The following is a 21,894-nucleotide window of genomic DNA, read 5'->3' on the forward strand; positions in this document are numbered from 1 at the left end:
TCCCTAATATTTCCTATTACAATATCTTTCTCTATGTATTAATTTAAAGCATAAGACCTCTACACATGTGTTACGTCCCCTTTTGTCAAAATAAACTATTACAACCTAACAAATGCGACACCTGAATCTTTTCATTGGCAAGTAAACAGAGGAACGTCTGCGCCTCATCAATTGAACAGCATAGTCCAGGTTGTGTATGGCATAGTGTACACTACAGTGTAGTGTGCAGTTTGTAATTTGGCAGTTTTTGTATCAAACGCAGAGCAGAAAAATCTCAGGAACCCATCCACGACAGAAAATGTAAACCTCCATATGACCACATGTAGAGCAGAGCAAAAGTAATAATTGAGCAAATGACTAGTGCAAAAGTAGAGGTTTGCATTGGCAGATACTGATGAGGTAAATAGTGGCAGCTTAGCGGCTAAGGCTCTGCCTGCACATGGGGAGATGTGTTTCTCTGCTGGAACACACAGGGCCAAGGAGAAAGCACAGTGGGAGACTATAAACTCAGACAGGAGAGACAACGACAGAGTCAGAAGTAAAGTGGCCTTTCACAGCTGTATCAAGCCTTATGCAGTCAGTGGTATTACTCCAGCAACAGTTTAGCTGCATACATTTCTTTATTGCCAATATCATAGTTTTTTGCTACTGGGGTTGTAGCAGAATGCAAACAAATGGGGTTTTAGATTATTTAGGAAATGTTGGTAACATCTTTTTTTAATGAATACCATGATGATCAGGGTGGATTAATATACAGAAGGTGCTCTGATGACACATTGCTTGAGCTCATAAGTGCATGAATATGAATAGTGTGTCTAGGGTAGAGTGTAAGATCAAACATCTTCATTTTTACTGGTTGAAATAGTCAATTCTCATATCTGTGTGACAGAACTGGGTACCAGAGATTTGTTTCCTGGTTTTGCTGGACAGTCAGTGACCACCAGAGAGGATGAAGCCAAGCAAAGATGTGGTCCAAACGCTTGATTTGTTCCCACTTTTTGGATTCAACAAAAAAAGGAGTTGACCTTGGAACCATGTGGAGAGGATGGTCTTGAAGTGACTTGTGGGAAATGATAGTGTCAGTTCAAACACACAAAGACAAAGCAGCAGGACATGCCACAAAGAACATTGTTGTTGAGTGCTTTGAACACAGCAGGGGGGTAAGAGATCCTAAAAGCTGTCTCCAGCACTTTAAATCTTACACTCATTAGCTTCATTGGGGGCGGCTGTAGCTCGTGGGGAGCGTGGTCGTCCCGCAACCACAAGGTAGCCTGTTCGATCCCCATAATGTGCATGTCAAAGTGTCCTTGTGCAAGACACATACACTACCGTTCAAAAGTTTGGGATCACTTAGAAATGACTTTATTTTTCAAAGAAAAGCACTGTTTTTTCAATAAAGATAACATTAATCAAAAATACACACTATACATTGTTAATGTGGTAAATGACTATTCTAGGTGGAAACGTCTGGTTTCTAATGAAATATCTCCAGAGGTGTATAGAGGCCCATTTCCATCAACTATCACTCCAGTGTTCTAATGGTCCATTGTGTTTGCTAATCGCCTTAGAAGACTAATGTCTGATTAGAAAACCCTTGTGCAGTTATGTTAGCACAGCTGAAAACAGTTATGCTGGTGATATAAGCTATACAACTGGCCTTCCTTTGAGCTTGAAGTTTGTAGAACAAAATGAATATTTCAAATATTAATCATTATTTCTAACCTTGTCAATGTCTTGACTATATTTTATATTCATTTGATAAATAAAAGTGTGATTTTTCATGGAAGACACGAAATTGTCTGGGTGATCCCAAACTTTTGAACGGTAGTGTATATACTATTATTATTATGATTAATGTGAGATGATTGATGTAGGAGCCATTTTCTTATGTTTTGTTACTTTGGACCTCCCACCACTAGGTGGGGCAAGTTTGCTTTAAGGTGTCGTTTGTCCCAACTTAATGAGGTGAAGTGGGAGGCCAGGTGTTGCTTATTGACGAGAGCTAACCGTTTTTGACCGTCTGAATGTGAACCAGGTCTCGATGTAATTACTGAACTTACTGATCGTAAATAAAACCAAAGGACAAATTATCGGGACTCTTGGTCTTCCTGAAAACGCGTCTGAAACCTTCGATAATGAGCAGTGGCCCACGTTAAACAGGTAACGGGGGCACTACAATTGACTTGCACAACATTAGATACATGGCACATGATAATTTTCTTTGTGGATAGAGTTTTAAAAACTCTATAATCCACTTATTAAAGAAATATGTTATCATAGAGGAATCCAAACAATAAAGTTATCTAATTGATTTGATAAATAGTATTTTTTTGAATAATCTTGATGGCAAATGAGAATGTGGCATCCTAAATACTGTTTTAAGCCTTACATGACCTTAAGGGGAGGTTTGTGGTCATAAGTAAATATTCACGACCAGAAGCCAGTTTCAGTGTAAATCAGGTTTCCCTTTTCTATATTTCAGATTTAACATTTGCATTAGATGTCTTAGATGCATTCTGAATTATCAGAACATTGTCTACAGTTAAATTGTATTTAATAGTGTTCAAAATTACAATGAATTACAATGGCAATAAATAAGTTACTGCTCAAGTAAAGTATGCAGCTTTTGCAAGTGGTTCCAAAAGCATCAACGCTTGTTGACACTTCACATAGAGATAATTGTCCCAAGTAATGTAGAGGCTAGAAGGAACAGTAAGAAAACATATGCCAGATTGATTCCCACTCAGTGCCTGTAAGCAAGCATTTGTTGTAATCAAACCGGATATTATCATTACACACATTTTGGCGAGCACAGCTTCTTAATCAAATCGCTACCCCAAATACAGCACTGCTGACAACAAACTCTATTTCCTTTCATCGATAGAATTAGCTGGATGTTTGTTTCATCCATCCACAGAGGAGAATGGCTTCAAGTTGTACCATTGAAACACTTTTCTCTTCTTGAGTGTTTAAGCAGCAAAGATGAAGCCTGTCCTTTTTTAAAGACAGAAAAGCTGCCTCTGAGAGAGTGAAGGCATCGTCGCATGAAAGGATTTAAGTGGGATTTTGATAATATGGAATTGCAATGATCGTGTCTATATTTCAAGAAAAAGCGACTTGTACTTTATTAGAATTACTTGCATGGACTGTGAAGAACTGATTGGGAACTTTCATGTATGAGATGTCTACTGCGTCCTTCAAGCTTGATCCCCTCAATGAGAAGCAGACCCTACAACAATGAATTGTGAGGCAGCGTACAGAGGCTATCCTCTAAATCCAGCATTTCTATTCCTGTCGTACGATATTCTTCTGCTAGAAACTAGATAAAGGCACATGTCCTTGCAGATCTGACTCTTCAAAGGTCTCATCACATTATAGGTACCTCCTGTATTGTACTGCTCAGCCTTCTATCATTGTCTGTCATACTACTCTCCACAAGAAACTGGATCAACGAAAACAGCACCTCCAGACAAATTTCTTGCTGAACTTATTAAAGTAACGGGACATTGGAGGGATAACGTCTCCAGGTGGTTTCCGTTGCCATCATTGAGAAGCACACAGCCGTGTATCCACAGCTGGGATGCTGTAAAAAGTATGAAATGCATGAGCAGTGGCTTGAGCATTCCGTCTGCATCTACACTCCTGTGCATGTAATTTGTATTTTGATTAAACCGTAACAGCAATTACCATGACAATATTAATAATCCAACACAGTAGGAAACACCTCAACAACTAAGCCAACCGCATCGCATCTTCTTTCTTCTGAGTTATGGCACTGCGCACTGTAGCCAGGATGACGGATGTAACCATGGCTGCAAATTGCTCAGCCAGAGTGTGCTTTCGCAGAAGTGCCAGCCCAGTTTCAGAAAGGCATAATCAAATGTAGCTATGTACAGTCAGTGCATGATTATAAGACTTGGCAATCAGGGTGATATCAAAAAGGATTGTTCTGGGTTCTTCCAACTCCGACAGAGAAGCGTGTCGCATGGGATCTATCTGATACTGGATATGTAACTTCTGGATACCCAGTTGGAGACTCCTTCACATTAAAAATGTTCTCAAATGTTGATTGACACAACTTTTTGCCAGCAGCTATTGCCAACTCAATCACCAAGAAAGAATTATCCAAGAATTCAAGGAGAATGAGAAAGTATCCAAACTAATTTGAAAAACATGCCTGATGTAAATTTCATTACGGCATTATTATCAGAGACTCATTGTAATCCTGTCCAATGTGGCTGTATTTTATTCAATTTCCCTTCAGCTAGTATGCTGATTTAATTAGCTCCCAAATTAAGTTACGGAAGGGGGGATAAATCTATCTGCTTCCTAATTCAATTGGGTGTTTTTTAGTGTCCCCTCCCTCCAACTGTAGCCTTCATGTACAGGTTTGCTTGGAACCTGTGCAACGCCACTCTTTTGTTTTCATCACCCAAGGAAGCCATCTTATCTTCAACACCACATCTTCATTTCCCTCTCTCTACCTCCTAGCTACTGTAGGAAGCGTGTATCTATATGAGTGATTCATGAGTCTGCTGCAGCGCCTGCTCTAATCGTGGGATCTGCAGGAATTGTCAGAAGCGATGGTGCCGGTACTTAAATCAATGCAGCAGAGATTGGGTCCAATGTGTTCTGCATGTGTATCTCGTGGTCTCAGAGTGTGTCTAATCCATCTCTTCACAAACACGGTATCCTGCGTTTATATCACACATCTTTATGTATGTGCCCAGGAGTGTGGACCGCTTAACCATGAGTACTACATGCGGTACCCTGCAGTATTATGATTAATTCAGAATAGTCCACAGTGAGGCTAACACTCTTTAGAACACTGGACATTGATTCATTTCAGGGTAAAAATAATATTGCAAAGACCACCTTTGTTCATAAATGTTATCTGTTTTGCAATTCCATGGTTCTCTTTTTCATTGCGTGTGAAGCACACTGTGTTGCGTGTGTGTGAGCACACGTGTGAGAATTTGATATGAATATTTTAAAAACCATGTGACGAGCAGGAGAGGGGGCGGAGGGGCAATGGTGAGCTGCGAGAGCAGCAGCCAGGCTTGTAAATGATTTGATTTTTAACTCACCTCTTTGAAGGACCTTTAAAAACCAGTATGCTTTTAGAATAGGAACACCACATTTTATATTATTAAATCATTTCACATTGTACACCTGCTTAATATTCCAACAGGAGGGATTAATTTTTTCCCCAGCAAGAATTACAGATTTGATTTCAGACAAGATCCCTCTGGCAGACGGACTACTTTAGATGTTATCAGTAAGTAAGTAAGTGTCGATCACATGTGTCGTCGTAGTGAATGTTAAAGAGAGTCCCTTACTACTGCAACGTCAAGGCTATTTCTCACGCATATAGATCCCTCACCTGACTCCTGCTGACACAGGATGCAACTCGCTGGTTCTTTAGATGCTTTCCTCTTTGCTGTAATAACTACAAATGATCCAGACCACCGTGGTTGATTACTCCCTGTTCCTCTCGCCACGGCCAATTCCCTTCATTGGTCCTGCAACCGTTTAGACTGAACATGCTGCACTGAGAGTACTTCTGTTTTATGGCCGTGTGCTCCGAGTTGCCAATTAGAACCTCAGGTAGTAATGTATGTGCTTCAGTTAAGCAATAAGGTACGAGAGGCAGGACTGTATCGTCAATAATGTACGCTTCAAGGGTGTTGTTAGGCCCTGTAAGGAAGTTCTGAAACCGGGCACTTCGCAGATGATGGAAAACAGGCTTCCGGACGCGCGTGAATTAAGTTATCAACATTTAATGGCAGGAAGTGTAGAACAAACATTCAAGGCTCACGATCGTGCTCTTCAACGGCTCCTCCGCCCTCCTTCCGGCGTCAAGAATACCTGTGGAAGAGACCCGCTATCTCTAATCCACAGAGTCTTAGACTCAAACTCAGCCAATCCTCGCTCTCAAAGGTGAGTCCAGCCTTTAACACCTAGTGATTGGTTCAAAGTTCCGCAAGAACAATGGAGGGGTCGAATGTCACTGGCCCCGGGTCAAAAACGTCACTTCCGGTCAAGTATTTTCACAATAACAGTCCCGTCTATTATTGTCTGCATTAAAGTCACTTTCACAATAAAAGTCCCTTGTTATTGTAAGTCACTTCACGGAATTCAACCGGCTTCGTCAATCTATAAGACTAACATAGTCACTCTCATGAACATACATTAATTCTTGCCATTCACATTTGCATAGAGTAAACAGTACCCCTATGCTTCATAATACATTTATAACAATATCTTTCTATATGTATTAATTAAAAACATAAGACCTCTGCACATGTTATCAAAATAAACTATTACAACCTAACAGCCCAAACCCTTGAACAGGACATTATTGACCATACAGTACTGCCTAATAGTTTAAATGGTTTTTTTCTAAAGCACTCATGTTATTTGGTTAAATTATAGATGGAGAGCAAGATGTCTATATAACGAAACGCTGACCATGCACTGTGTTTCTGTTGCAAGCTTTTACAGGAGAGGGTTACTTTTCTATACAGACTATAATACAATGTTATCATTTCTAATGATAAATGACACAGCCTCATCCATACTTTCCAATTATGTCACCAGTTCCCCTCAAGAAATGTCAATCTCTTTTCAAGAGTTTCACAGCACATTTACATAATGAATAATAAAGAATAAAGTGTTGTCTTCTGGGCACCGTTGAGCATTGTAAGGACTAGCAGTTATTTATAATCAGCACTCTATATTTTAAATAGCAATCAGTCATTTCGGCCTTTTTGTCCAACAATATAAGTCTGAGAGGGGCCGCCAGCTGTTTGTTTTCTACAGTAATAAACTATACAAATAAAATAATGAATATTGAGTCTCACGCTAATTGGTTTGGGCTGATATTTTTGCTGAGTAGGGCTGTTAGTGCGCCACAACCTATTTCAGTACTGTTCATTTCCCCTTCCCTTAAGACAATGATGTACTTTCACAAAACGCACCTTCACGCTCAGTGGCGCTCCGCCTCCTGGTTCAGCTCAATAAACTGGCTCAGCCAGCTCACCTCTGTATGGAATGGCACATTTCTTTAAATTTAGAACGGCGTCATGACCCAAAGAGGCTTTTCTTTGCTCTCAGTAGAGAAGTGCCGTACTCAGTCAGCCATTTGTCTGAAAATGGTCCACCTTCATTTCTATTTGGAGTCATTTTAGCTTTGCGTTTCAGTTTAAGGGGCTTTTCTGAAGAAAACGGCTTGCAGCAGCACGGAATAGCCTTTTTTGGAATGTGAAATGTCAAACCATGGTCAGATAGCAGGCATATCTGACATCTCTTCTTCCAGTTCATTCCGTCAGGACGCTTCTCCTATGACCAAAAGCACACTTTGGCCCAATTAACCCCTCCAGGGATTCTCCTTTGGATCATTAATTCACTGTTGAGCAACAACATGAGGTTTACATTGCAACAGTTTTTAGTATGATGTGGAGTTTGTGTGTACAATTAGGAAAATTGCTCGCTAAAGATTGTTCCAAGAGCAATGAAACAGGGTGTTTTTGAAGCTTTCTCCACAGCTTAGAGCTCCCGTGATAGCTGCCCTGTTGAGGGCTTGATGGGCCGTAGCTCTATTCGACTCATTCCTCCATCTGTCGTGTGAATTCAGTTTGGAATTCTGCACTGTGACCCAAGAGAATGTAAAGAAAGTAAAAACAAACACATTTTCAACGTCCCACAGGCGTTGAAGATTGAGTCTTCAGCATATACAGTTCTATAAGCACAGCTGGAGGGAGACTGTCAGCAGGATGCCATGTATGAAAGTGCTTTATTCATAAACAAGGAAACGGGGCCTTGTTGTGCTCCTTATGAAGCCGACTCACTGCGTTAATCTCTTTATCCTGCAATGTCAAAGCAACTTCAAACTAGAACGGGCACTCGGTAGAGCGCATACCTTCGCATATCACAAGATTGGGCATTGAATTATGAACATGTTGGCATTAGTTGCATGCCAATTGGATATAAATTTACCGTGCTATGGTAAAGAGAAGATTTTGACCTTTCCATGACCTTAACCTTGACCTTTGACCCGATCGATCCCAAAATCTAATCAAATGGTCCCAGGATAATAACCAATCATCCCACCAAATTTCATGCGATTGAGTTTAATACTTTTTTAGTTATGCAAGGAACACGCATACAAATAAATGAATAAATACACGGCGATCTTCCGCATTTTCAATGCGAAGGTAATTAGGACACAAGATTAACACACCGACTCTGTTCTTAATGAGCAGGGGGGATGAGTGTTTGTCCGTCAGACGTGAACAAGTACATGTGAATGACTCTCTTTCACTTTTCAATGTGCAGCTAGTATTGTTGGGAAAAATGGAGGCTGAGATTTGAGCAACACAAATCTTATTTTTTAATCTCAGACACAGCGAGCAAAATCCTCAAATTGATTCTCACGGTTTATTTCTTTGAAACACGTATGCCGTGAGCGTTCCCCGATTGCTACAAAGACTTTGCACAGTATTGTGTCTGGGTTAACAGCCCGTGGAGGAGGGGACGGGGTTGAGACTGTCATGGAAGAAAGCAACAGAAGGTGGGGGCGGCCGGAGAGGCCTTGCTTTGACAAGCTTATCTCGCCCCCTAATTCAGTTTGGGCCATCAAAGTGTTGAGAGGCGCCGTCGCTAGGGGCTGTTGTTTTTTTGACTGCTACCTGTGACGGCAATTAAAGGTTCCCCTTCAAGCCCGCCTTTGTTTTGGTGGCAGACTTCACTGCTTGAGTAGAACCGGATTACTTCAACATTCTGCAACCGGAGAGTAATCAAAGCCTCACAATGCAAGGTGTCATGCTCCTCTAAATCAACCAGGCAGCCCCTGCCACTGTTCCTTTAGCTGTTGCTGTGACATTATTGTTATTATAACAGAGCTGTTGTTTAAAGGTATTCATATACAACACAGGAAGATATTCCAATCAGCTGCCGCAGCTGCATTCAGGAGCTGAAAATGAGCATTACTTTACCAAAAAACAAACAAACAGATGCAGAGGCTGCTACCATTCGAAGGACACACGTCATGAATATTGTATACTGCGCTGCATCCGCATAATTACATACCTGTAACCAGAGAATTGTTTAAAGTTAAATGATGTCTGCATGCATATGCAGGGCTCTCAAGTTTTGAAGACAGGCAAGAGTGACATTTCCATCAGCAATTTTCGGATATTTGTCAGTCGCGCGCAATTCCAGGATGCTTTATTTTCATTGGTTGCTGGATTAAATCTTACCCAGATACGGGTTTTTTTTTCTGATTGGCTATTGTGTAGCCCATTTCTTTTTTTTGATTGGCTGATAAGTGGCACCTCACAGCAGAACTCCAGGGGGGCGCTTGATTCCTCCACGGTGAGGGCAGCGCGGCTCATGTTTGCGCGCTGCGGCACATTAAAACATTAAATAGCCGAGAGTTTTTTTCAGTGTGAGAAATACGATGTGTGGCGGGAGTGCGTGACTTCAGACCGAAATGCGTGAGTGTCACGCTCAATGCGTGAGACTTGAGAGCCCTGAATATGTCTATGCCTGCTGTCCCACTTTCATTCGCTTAGCATCTCACAAATGGAGAACCCCAGTGGAGTTCTTCCACTTGGATGCCTTCTAGAAAGCCACGAGTCTGCCTTGTAGACAAGGCATGTCTTTGTCTACATGTGTGTCACGACCCGGGTCTATGCCTAATTATGTACAGAGCGGGGGGTCTGCACCTCAGAACAACCATGTGATACCCAGGGAGCAGTCCTCAAGCTCAAAGTAGCGAGGAGGAATGAGCGACTCGAACATATTGCCGGCACTAAAGCTGCAGTTAGTGCCGAGCGCGCTGGTGTTCTGCAACGGGATTGGGAGGTCGGAGGGAACTGAGTCACAACTCTTGCATTCAGTTCATTTGCGTATTTGTTTCATCTAGAGATGCACCGATCAGGTTTTTGGTGCCGATCACCGATAATACCGATCACTGAAATCAGTATCTGCCGATCTGATAATACCGATCACCGATCACGGTGTCGATTGAAGCATTCTATTCATTGTGTAGCATTATTGCCTAGGACTATGAGGAAATACATATATAAAGCAAATCAAACATTAAAGAAATTACCGATTTCTTTAAACATTTAGGACTTTTACTTTGAAAAATGTCCTAATTGATACATTAAAATTGTTTGATTGCTATTGTAGGGGATTTCAGATATGTATGGAACACATCTGCATCATTCATTTCCTGGAACTCTTGGGGAAATCTATATCCAGGACTTTTTTTAACATACAAAAGTCTGACTTATTTTTAGAAACTCTTCCATGGTACAGTAAAAATGTTTTAATGTTAGCATAATTTAAGCTAAATCTCAGAAACGATCTATAAAGATACAAAATCAGTTCATTGTTTACTTTTATATGTTAGTGTATGATTTGTCGACATCTTATTTTGATAAACGGATGTTGTTTCACGTGGTTCTTTCCGCCAACTTTGCAAAACCGTTCAAAACCGTTTTGAGAACGCCGATCAAAACCGATAATGGGAATATCGGCCGATATGGATCGGCGCCGATCAGATCGGCGCATCCCTAGTTTCATCTACACAGAGCCTTTTTGTTGCGTCAGATTTGTGTGACACAGCTTTTGATCCTGTATTGATTATCAGCTGGTGCTCTTTAGATGTTAAGAAGAAGTGAAAATGAAATTATCCATATCTTTTTTACACTAGTGTAACACAACATGCTCTTTGAAAGAAAGTGAATCCCATGGAGGTTATGGGAATTTGGCAACCTCAATTTGTCGTTTAATTTTGATAAGGAGTTTAGTTTTTTGTTGCACTTTTTCTATTATGTGGAATCTAACTTGAAACAGGACACCAGCTGCTTTATGCTTATGAAAGTCCAGTGGGAGTTTAATAATAACTCTCTTTATGTTGCGTCACAATTTGAGCTGAATATATGTGCTTCTATACACCTTCCTCTTAAATTAAAATTGTGCAAATGCATTATTAATCTGACATAAATAACATGGTAGAGAAATGTGTGTCGACCTGTGTTTGAGTGCAGTACATGTTGCTCAAGCAAAGTAGGCGAGGAAAAATGCGATGGAGCTATAATACTATTTATTCTTTTTGTCATTCTTTTTTGGTTCATCTTAACTAGGTTTTTAATCTTAGCACGACATCGTTATGTATATTACCAAATAATAAAGCATAACTTAATGCTCCAATTTCATTCCAAATATCAGTTTGTGTGTTTGCTGCCGAGCATCCATGCGTTGTAAATTGCAGCAAATGAGAACCTATTAAAAATGAACCCAAATGGAGCAGCCTGCATCTCTGAAGCGGCTGCAGCGTGGTATTTCTGTTTTGCTGAGGCGAGGTTGTGGACTTAGCCTTGTTGTTCAATATTCTGTGAATAATTTAAACAGACTTTTTGCACAAAGTGTCTGTGTACAGTAAATCCTCTGATGACATCAAAAGATAAAAAAAGATGCTGACTAGATTGTGCATCTCTCACACTTTTGTACTTGCTCTCGTTCTTGAGAAAGTTCCCATGCTATGTACTGACATCTTTCTCTCGGTTTCTTCCCTCTCGCAGGTGGACTTGCGTGTGCCTACCAAGGTCACAGGTGTAATCACCCAGGGAGCTAAAGACTTTGGCCATGTCCAGTTTGTTGGCTCTTACAAACTGGCATACAGTAATAACGGAGAGCGGTGGAAAGTGTATCAAGATGAGAAACAGGGGAAGGACAAGGTAAGAAGCTTTCACTGCCCGCAGTGACCACCATCAAACACAAATCACACGGTATTTGGTCATTTTTGACCAACAATAACTGACAAAATATACAATCCCTGCCCGTGGGAACTGTAAGTACTGAACGTTTTGGATTATATACCACAGTATGAGAAAAAGGGTAGAAAAAAATAATGGATGAGGAAAGACAGAAACCCAAACGAGACAAACACACTCTCAAAAGGTTGTTTAGTATAAAGTGTGAATTTCCCTTTCAGGCCCTGTCTGTTTCCCCTCTCCACTTCCCTGTAGCATGTTCTTATCTGTGGCTCAAACCGAGCCTGCCGGGTCTTCCGACTGCCTCTCTGGTTTGGGATGAGATAAACCTGGACTGTCAACCTGGCCAGTGCTTTGCTGAAAATCTTGTTTACGGCCCTTCAACAGAGTACATGTCCATTCCCATCGCCCACGACAACAGAGACTGCTATCAGGAGGGCTGCAGGCCTCTTGTCTTTGAGATGGCAGCAGAGGTAGTGTGCACTCTGGTTGTTGAGCAACTTCTTCCGCCTCTTCATGTACTACTCAAGTGTTGTACATCGAAAGATGGAATATAATTCATACATGCATTTTGCACAAAGAAAATACTGTAGAGTTAATAATTCACAGTATTATACAAGTTCATGATATATATAAACAGTATTAACTGTATAATGTGTTCATATCTGCAGTGATATATTAATCGTACCTGTCTTGAAGTATTTAAGATCACTTAAAAAGTTTAAGAATTATTTGCGGGAGACATTTTCCTTATTAAATATAAATAACAGCATGTATACAATATTTATTTAAACTGTAAGGATCTATATGTTTTGTAACATTCAGTTGAAAGAGTTGTCGTTCATTTCATTTTGTGACCAAGTGTAAACATTTGCACTGGATTAATTAAATCTGAGTGCCATCTCAAGTACCATATTTTGAATAGTATTTGATCCATATTGCGAGACAGATTGTTTTGGATTGCGCTGTTTTTTTAATCTTCAATACTTATTTTCACATTCACATTTTGGCATTCAATACCACAATATGAAAGCATTTGTGGATATTTTCAAGTGGCTTGAAATCCTTTCGTCTTTAATTTGTCGTCATACTTGATTTCATGGTTCAACGGCCTTGCAGTCTGCACTTAAAAGCATGTTGGGCTTTCTCATTCAATTCAATTCAATTCTGTTTATTTTGTATAGCCCAATATCACAAACTACAAATTTGCCTCAGAGGGCTTTACAATCTGTACACATACAACATCCCTGACCTTTGACCTCACATCGGATCAGGAAAAACTCCCAAGAAATAGAAAAAAACACTTTCACGGGGGAAAAAAATGGAAGAAACCTTCAAGAGCAACAGAGGAGGAGAAGCAATAGATGTCATGTGTACACGATGAACAGCGTTACATTCTTAACAACTGATTCTCAGCAGTTTGTAAAGGTAGTGGTATAACTTCAACTGCCATTTCAAAAGTTGATTCTCTGAAAGAATGGCTTTTGTGATAGATCTATAGAAGGAAATATGACAGCACCTTAAGGCAAAAAAATAACAACCTTAATAGCCAGATGTCAATTCCTCCCTGTGTCCTGGTTCGGGGAACCAGGGCAGCAGCCAATGCCCGGAAATATGTTTCCATCTCTGCAGTTCACATTCCTCGCTTGAGGAGTTTATAATTTCAACACACACGATTATCTTTGGATACGGGCCACTGCACGCTCAGCATGATTTTCACTCGAGTAATCACAATACCGAGCGCTGGGTGACTTTCGATGGCCCGGCAAGAATCAGCTGAGATAGCGAAAGGGAAGGACAGAGAAGTACTGATGGCTTCTCGGGAACTCGCTCTGTTTATTATGTTTTATTTCTAAATCTCTTTTTTCAGAGATAACTCAGTGGGGAGCAGCCCTTTTCATCAACCTGCACAGGGATTTAAAAATACCATTAATTTAGAGACAAGCCATTTCTATAACCATCTAAAGCCATCCCCTGTGTTGTTTCTGCTCTCTAAGTCAGAGCAAACCCAGGGATAGGCAGTCAATCTGAGTGTGTGTGCTCTGCATTAGAGGGCAGCCGTGTTAAGCAAGGCTTCAGAGAATGTCAATCAGCTTGTCTCTCGGCGGATTCAGGGGGCCGCTCAGATTTATGATTCTTCAAGGTGTTTCCCCCTTCAGACAGCTGAACAGCCATTAATGCTAGAGGACACAGTTGGCTGTTGGACTCCTGAGGCTCCTCCTACCACACCACAATGATTTACGTGTATGTGTGTGTCTTTGTGTGTGTGCGTGTGCGAGTGTATGTGTGTGTGTGTGTGTGGTTCGGGCACAGTGGTAGAGGCTTGTAAGTATTCTTCTCAGCTCCCCCCTCCAGCTCCTGTGTGGCAGAGGCTGCAGGCAGTTAGATCTAGATTGAGAGAGGAGGCTCTGTCAGAATACAGATGTTGGCATAACAGTGGAGCAAACACACAATAGTATCCCTCTACAAAATCCATAGAGCGCCTTGTTTGCCTTTTCTGCACACAAAAATCCCAAATGCCCATGTACCGCACTTGTGACAGACAAGTAACGACATAGTCTACAGTTTGAACATAATCAAACTGTGATACATGCCATGATTATACATATCGGCTCGGCTGCATTCCCATGCACCTCCCGAGGTCACGACACTGACGAGTCCTGCACCACGGCTCCTTCCTGAATGTCAATATGTACTCGGTCAGTTTATGGGGGCAGTCGAGTTTATTAGCCATCAGAGCTCTCAGTTCCCTCCAGGTCAGTGGGATGTTAGATCATCGCCTTAAGATTAACCAACCACTGATATTTAGTCCTTTTTTTGCAGTCGTGCAAATCATTGCCTCCAAAGTTTCATGCACCTCAGGATTAGAAAAACAAATAGCTCGATTGCATAGGTCCATCATTTTGTCAGAAGTATTTCAGTAGCTGCCTCTTGACCTTTCAATGCTGAGGTGGCCAAGTTTCCCTGGTGTCACGTGGGCCTTTTAAAAGTATCACGAGGGCAGAGAGCCACGAGATATGGGAGTCATGCTCTCTTGACCTGTGCAGCGGGTTTAAATAATGGAGCATGGAGGCCTTAGTGATGCCAACTATTGACTCGACCAGCCTGGAAAATCAATACAGGCAACAGAGTCGTGGCTCCCGGGTCAGTTTGAAGACACACAGTCAGAAAGGTGTCCTGTAGACTTTTGTCTCTGGATAAAACAGTTCTGCTTGGGGGCAATGACCACTTCCCCCATATTTGACCAAAAGATGAAACTACTGTGGTGAAGTCTGCTGTTTTTTGTTTTTTTGTTCTTTATAACTTTGGCAATATAATCCGACTCAAACTATGGAAATGAAACAGCATTGCCATAGTCTTTAAGTTCCCAATGATTGGGAGTTATCCTCTGTTTCTCAACTCCACCAGGATGCATGCGGATGTCCATTTACTGACTAAAACTATTCATAATTCAGTTATCATAATTGCATTTTATCAATTTTCTTTGGCTTTTTAACTTTGACAATTAATTTGAGTAAAATCTATTATTATACAACTGGTCCAATTCTGATGAAACTGGAGGGCAGATCCATCAAGGAATTGTTTCGTGATTCACAATGAGTTACTCTTGATTATAAGCATACTGAACATGGCATACTTGTGAAGCTTGCAACCCTTTCTAATAGGGCAGCAACCAGTTTAAAAAGCTATTGGGCGTGTCAGAAGAAGGATATCGAGCTTGGCTCTGATTCAAATCTGTGTAATGATTCAGTGTCATGAATCAAAAGGGACATACAGTATTACTTCTGTCCCTGAATTATCTTCCACACGTATCTTTGTTCAGCAATATTTTCAGGATACATTAATCAACCTGCTCATCCCTTTTTAATTTTATTTTAGTTTTTCCTAACTGTGTTTTTCTTGTTGTGATTCTCCACACATCTTGTTCCAGACAGTTTACTTGAGACACACTGCCTCTGTCACTGTGCAGGTCCCCAGACAGTCGAGGAGAGGTTCTTGTCATATTTCAATCAGCTGCCGCTCTCATGGGCTTCCTGTCCCGCCGTTTAAAGTGTGCTGTCATGTGGTCGTCACATTACAGCTGTGGCAAGACTCTTGGAAACGACACATTTATCACTTCCCGGTGTCAAATATTGCAGTTCTGTAATACAAACAAAAGTAAAAAGAACAACGGAAACTGGTGGGACTGTAGAACAGAGGATCCAGCTCTAGTTAAATGTCCATGCGTCTGTCAGCCTGGATGCCAGCTCGATAGAAAGTGCAACATGGCCACATTCAGACCGATTCATGTCTATAAATGTTGTTCCATGTGCTTCTTTCGAAGACACATTGCTTCTTGTGGTGTGTTATTTGAAGGGTTAGACTTTCTATATTTATACGTAAGTACTGGAGCCTGGTTCACCAAATTTGAGTTAATTTTCCTCAAATGAAGTTTGAGACGTTTCACTGATAAAACTAACTGTACTGGTTGGGCCGGATCGGGTTTTGTCGTGCATAGCAAACGGCATGTTAAAACATCAGGTAGTTCATCAATGTCCCTGGTCCAGGAACACCTACTCCCTTAGTACATTCATGCTCATCATGATGCACATGCCTCTTCGTTGGCTGAGAAAGGAAGAACAATAGGTAGAAACAAACTCATCTAGATGTCATTTAAACTTCTGAAAGTCTGCTTTAACACCGAGTTATAATGAGAAGCTGGTTTTACTTCGCATTGCATGAAGGTCATTATGTTCTGGTACTCTTGATCATTACAACATTCATTAAATTACCTCTCAAGCAGAAATAGTGTCAGAAATAAAGCTTGTTATGCACCACAATGTGGGTTTTAAGTTGACAGAAAAAAACATCAAGAGAAAGAGGCAGAAATGACAGAGGGCCGAATGCCTTGTGATTTACTGTTGTTTGCTTGTCTTCCGACGCAAACCGTGTCAGAATAAAGTCCAAGTCCCATATAGATGAAAAACAGGAGAGGAAACAGGAAAAAGAGAATGACAAAGAATGTAGAATGAAAAGGTGTCAAATAAGGAAAGTAATGAGAGTGGACACCTGTCACATGATTAAAGCTTGTTATGGTCTGCAGTGAGTGGAACTCACAAAAGCAAAGAAAATGACAGAATAAAGAAGTGAGCAAAAGTAGTTGTATTAATGGAAAGATTTTGTGTCGCTCTGCAAAAAAAAAGGTTACATAATTAATTTGTGCATAATGAACATAGTGAGTAAACTAACTAAATCATTTAGGAAAATTATGAATATATATTAACAAGTAAATTAAGTGAAGTCAACTTAAAAAATATATATGGATTTAGATCAAGTTATGTTGTGCAACCACTTACCTGATCAAAATTAAGTAAGTCAAACACAACATTTTTTTATTTATTTTTAATTTATTGTCAATAAAAAAATCGTTTTAAACTCAGTGCAAAAACGTGAATACATTCCAGCTCTGGTTTGAGCTCAGCATGCCGAAGAGAAACGCGTCGGTACTCGGGATGAGTGGCGCCCCTGAATCGGGCCAAGTATACCGGCCCGATTCCGTCCGCAGACACTGCCAACACCGGCCCAATTGGGCAGTTAGATTTAGTCTGGAGACTCTAAACTGGCAACGCCCTCATTCAATCGCAATCACGCCAACTAAATGCCCCAATAACTGCCCCAGCTCGCATCATGCCCACCCGGGTGATTCGAGTGTGGCACTCTCTTACGAGTAGGTGTTATTCCCCAGTTATTGCATATTGATTAGGGACAGGTAGTTTTGGTGCTTCTCCATTGACTTTAGCACATGTTGTGGTGAAACCTAATTTTGGTTGTTTAAATGCAAACCATCTCCTGTATGAGTATTTTAAAGATAAGCTTCACTCTGAAAAGGTCATCCTCTGTGTCCAGCACCTGCTTGGATTTGGCCCGCTGATTCTCCTTTCTACTCAACAGTGAGTCCCATTACATCCCAATTACGCGGGCATATTCATGTCTGTTTAATTGAAATTATCATATCCTTCAATGAAGCAGTCCCTGTAGCGGCATTTATTTCTTATATACTTAATTTCACTGTCTATTAAGCAAACAACAACACAAAGCGCCTAATAATCATAAATTGAGCACACTTCCCAGTCAGATAATTAGCTCATTCGAATCTTGAATCTAGGAAACCCTTGAACTGTTCTCTTAAGGCTTATCTAAAGGCTTTTAAATGTCATCGAATTGGTATAAAAGTCATGCAGACACTGAAATCGCTCTCTTAACGACTTGAATGTTTAGCTTAAATTAGATTCCCACTGGGTTTTCAGCACTTCAGTGAAGGATGTCCAGAGGCTACATAATCAGAGTAGGGTGTTGAATATCTGTCATGTAGGACAATATGAGTTGTAAAGTGGCAATACTGGAGAAACACGACCTTTATAGCAAAAATATTTGGCAACCATCAAAGGCTTTTATGAAATGTCAGGTTGAAAAAAAAAATGTACGACAAAAATGAAGGCAAAAACCAAGCCAACAAGCATAAGGTGCATGTTAATGACACCACTTATTAAAGCAGGAGAAACTATAGATGTCTGCCACTAATTGTGGGGGTGGAACTTCCAGCTGTGGTGCTCAAACACCGCGTACACTTTCCCACACTGTGCTCACATGAGCGGTGGATCAAAGGAAATAATCATGAATACGACCGAATTCAGAGAATGTGCTGTTGTTGGCAGTGCTAGGATTTGAAGCTCTGATTAGCTGAACTTCACTCTGTACCCGATCATTCACGAGACCTCGAAGGCAACAGTCTGGAAAAATCCGGCGAGAGATGTACCACGAATGTTCTGCTCCTGCCTCTCAGTAAAAAAAATCATTAAATGTGGTTTGAAAATGAATAATTGCTTCCTTCTGCTGTCTTTCAAGGTATTCCAAGGGAACTTTGACAACGACACGCACCGGAAGAACGTGATAGATCCACCCATCTACGCTCGACTCATCCGGATCCTTCCCTGGTCATGGTACGGCAGGATCACTTTGCGTGCAGAAGTACTCGGATGCACAGAGGAAGAGTGAAGTCCTTCCATCCATCGTTGTTGTCATTCCCTCCCGTCCCTGGGCATACTGGAATATATCTCACCCGGTATTTCAAAAAGAAACTGTGCAACCTGTAAAAAGAAATCGATTTCCAATGGATTTTTCAAGAACACGCGTTTGGTTGCGGCGGGTTTGCTGTTTGTTCTTTTTGTACAATGATTTAAAACCTGCCCTTGATCGCTTTTGTCTTTTAGTTCCCTCTTTAAAGCGTGATCTTTCTGTCTTTTTATTCTTCTCAAGATTTGCCATCCCGGTTTGGAATGAACTTCTGTAATATATGTGTGAGGCTTGGGGGGGGGGGGGGAGTCGGAGAGGTGTTCTCCCTGCGGTTTTAACTCGTTGCCATGGAAGCTATTGTACAGTGTCACTTTTTAACAAGGATGTGAAATCTGTCTGCTGTGCTTCATTGGACATAATTAACCAACTTCATACCATAACTAAACTTGCTAAAATACCATGTAGAGATCACACGTAATTAGCACTCTCTCAAATATATTTTTACTTTGATTATGACACTTTCTCAAGCCATGCTTTTACCCTAATAGACCCTGACATTACTACATCAATCAAAACACTATTAATACTCTTGTATTATATGTAAAAGTCTAAGAAATTGCATGGTGCGTGAATTATAAATGTATATTATGACAAATCATTTAAAACCTCCTGCCCTGAGAGCAATGGCTTTAATTTAGGGACCTATTTTTACGTGCATTTTTAAATAGTTCTGAAACATTACAACGCACTGCAAAAGCGTATTGAAGATAACTGAGTGAGACAATAAACACGCACTGCAGTTAAACATGGAACGACAGCCCTGACGCTGAGGCTTGAAGGCTGTCTCTAGCAGAATTGTCTTAAAGCTCTCATAAGGAGTTTCATTTTTTATTTGCATTAGATTATCACTGCACTTTTTCTAAGATATTTGGAATAATTGTTTGTGCTTGTTATTTTTTTGTATTTATTTAGATGTGTCTCAGCTGTCAGATGCATAACAGCTGTGTTTAATATCTTCGTGTTGTCTTGGAGATCTAAGTTGTATTTAATACGAAGCTCAGGATCGATGCCATTCATAATAATAACCCACACATGTAAAATTGTTGGACACAAATTTAAAGATTTTTCCGTTTCATTCTTTAAAGAAAATGTAAAATGAGTGAAAGCAACTATTTAAATCATGTCCATATATTCTTAATCTGAATATTGAGAGAAGTCTTCTATTTTCTTTTATCCCATTTGATATGATAAATTATAATTAATGTGTTTTTCAAATATGAGCTAATATCCAAGATTAAAAATATGTTAATATATTTCATTATCTCAAAACCTACTATGATAATAAGAACACGGAACTCTAAACTAATATGGATGAATGAACATTTCAGGAGATCTGATCTTTATTATCATGCCGGATGATAAATTAGATTAATAAAATGTTAAAGAGCTTGTGGGTATTTTTCACATAACATGACAGCAGCTATCTGCATGCTAAAATAGTTTAGCTCCTGCAAACCATTTGGACATGTTCAGGTTACAGGGGATGAAAAGCCATTACGCCAATCGCGTCAACATATTCTATGTTTACTGTCTGGATTCTGCTGTTGGCTGCATCCTGCAGTAAATGAACCGTAATGCTTGGCTAGTTAAATGAATGCAAGTAAACCAGTATCTGAGGTATTGCAGCAATGTCGAACCTTACAGCCCCATTTTACACGGCTTAAAAATAGTCCTGGATGATTCTTTGGCTTCCCACTCTTAACTAGTATTCCCGTAACTCTTGAGTGCCAGAATAAGAGCTGAAGGAAGCTTCTTTTATGTTCCGTGTTTCACATCAGACTTACCATCTTTCAGCCACTTAACTATCCAATCATTTCATATTGTAGTAATATGATGTATTTTTGTCTGAGATTGCAGCCCAGCTTAAAGGAGAAAGTAAAGAAAAACGTATTAAATTCAATTCACCAACCCCTCCAAATAACACCTGACTAGAGTAGAAACACAAAAGTGACAGTTATGTTCATCACTTTTTATTCAACAAATGAAAATGCATTTAAATCTATACTTTTTTGACAAATTTCTAAAAAAGCACAGCGAGAAAATGTTACTTTACATTGTTGTGTTCCAGGGCATACCATCATCCTAGATGTTGTAGTTGACAAGTAACCATAAAAACAAATGTAAAATAATGTCGATCGTAACCTGGATATTTGAAAATGAGTATAGCCTATTGTATTCTGCGTTGGCAAACTACAAAAGGCTATCCTGGAGAAATGTTATTGTGCTATGTTTTCAAACTGTACTTCAATGTAAATTACACTGAAAGACTTTGCTGTGCATTATCAATATGTGAAAACTGTTATTGGTGTGAATCAGTGACCGTCATTCCTTAGGTTCATGAACACAGTGCACTCTTCAATTCTGTTTTGCCAAATAACTATATCTTGGCGAGCATCTGCACTGATTGGTCTTTGAAGTCAGCTTCCTGTCAGCAGGCCTGCCACAAAGCTGGAAGGAAGTTCGCATGATGTTTGAGTTTGAACAGCACAGTATAACAAAGATGTCCAAAGGCACATTATGTTCTTGAATATCATAACGATCTAAAAGGCTTTACTTTGTACCTTTTGATTGTCTTGTGTAGTGTGAAACTTCATCCCATCCTGTCTTGGTATTTCTGTGTACGTTGCTCACATGTTTGTTTTTTTCGTCAGTTTAAGTGTCAATCACTATCTAGAAAATGTACCTATCATAAGGATAGGTTAAAGCCTGCAGAGAGTAAGACACTGTTTGCAGTCAACAAAAGCTCTTTCAGTTTAACAAATAAAAACATCTGTGAAAATAATGGGGTTGCTTTGTTTTCATTTCATTGTCTGATAAATTATGCTGTTCATTTATTGTCAAGCAATGCCTTTTCCATACCACCTTGTTACTCCATCATGATGAGCTGTTCATACAGGTGTCAGATGAAGGAGATGATCGATATGAACCTTTGTTTAAGTCTTTGTTTGTGTCGCGATGTGAAGTAGGTTTTCCTTTTGACTGCACGTCTATTTCT

General features: G+C 40.2%; 1 protein-coding gene across 3 annotated transcripts in view; it reads left to right on the top strand.

Annotated features, from left to right (window-relative positions):
* Positions 1–21,681, top strand: part of LOC130197326 (EGF-like repeat and discoidin I-like domain-containing protein 3) — a 110,225-nt gene extending 88,544 nt beyond the window's left edge. For all 3 annotated transcript variants that reach the window (XM_056419950.1, XM_056419951.1, XM_056419952.1), the window contains 2 exons: positions 11,595–11,750; positions 18,672–21,681. In XM_056419950.1, coding sequence (XP_056275925.1) covers positions 11,595–11,750; positions 18,672–18,821 — 306 coding nt within the window. In that variant the 3' untranslated portion in view covers positions 18,822–21,681. The remainder of the gene's footprint in view (positions 1–11,594; positions 11,751–18,671) is intronic.
* The last annotated feature ends 213 nt before the right edge of the window (positions 21,682–21,894 follow it).

This window comes from Pseudoliparis swirei, chromosome 7, assembly GCF_029220125.1.
Source record: "Pseudoliparis swirei isolate HS2019 ecotype Mariana Trench chromosome 7, NWPU_hadal_v1, whole genome shotgun sequence".
NCBI lineage: Eukaryota > Metazoa > Chordata > Actinopteri > Perciformes > Liparidae > Pseudoliparis > Pseudoliparis swirei.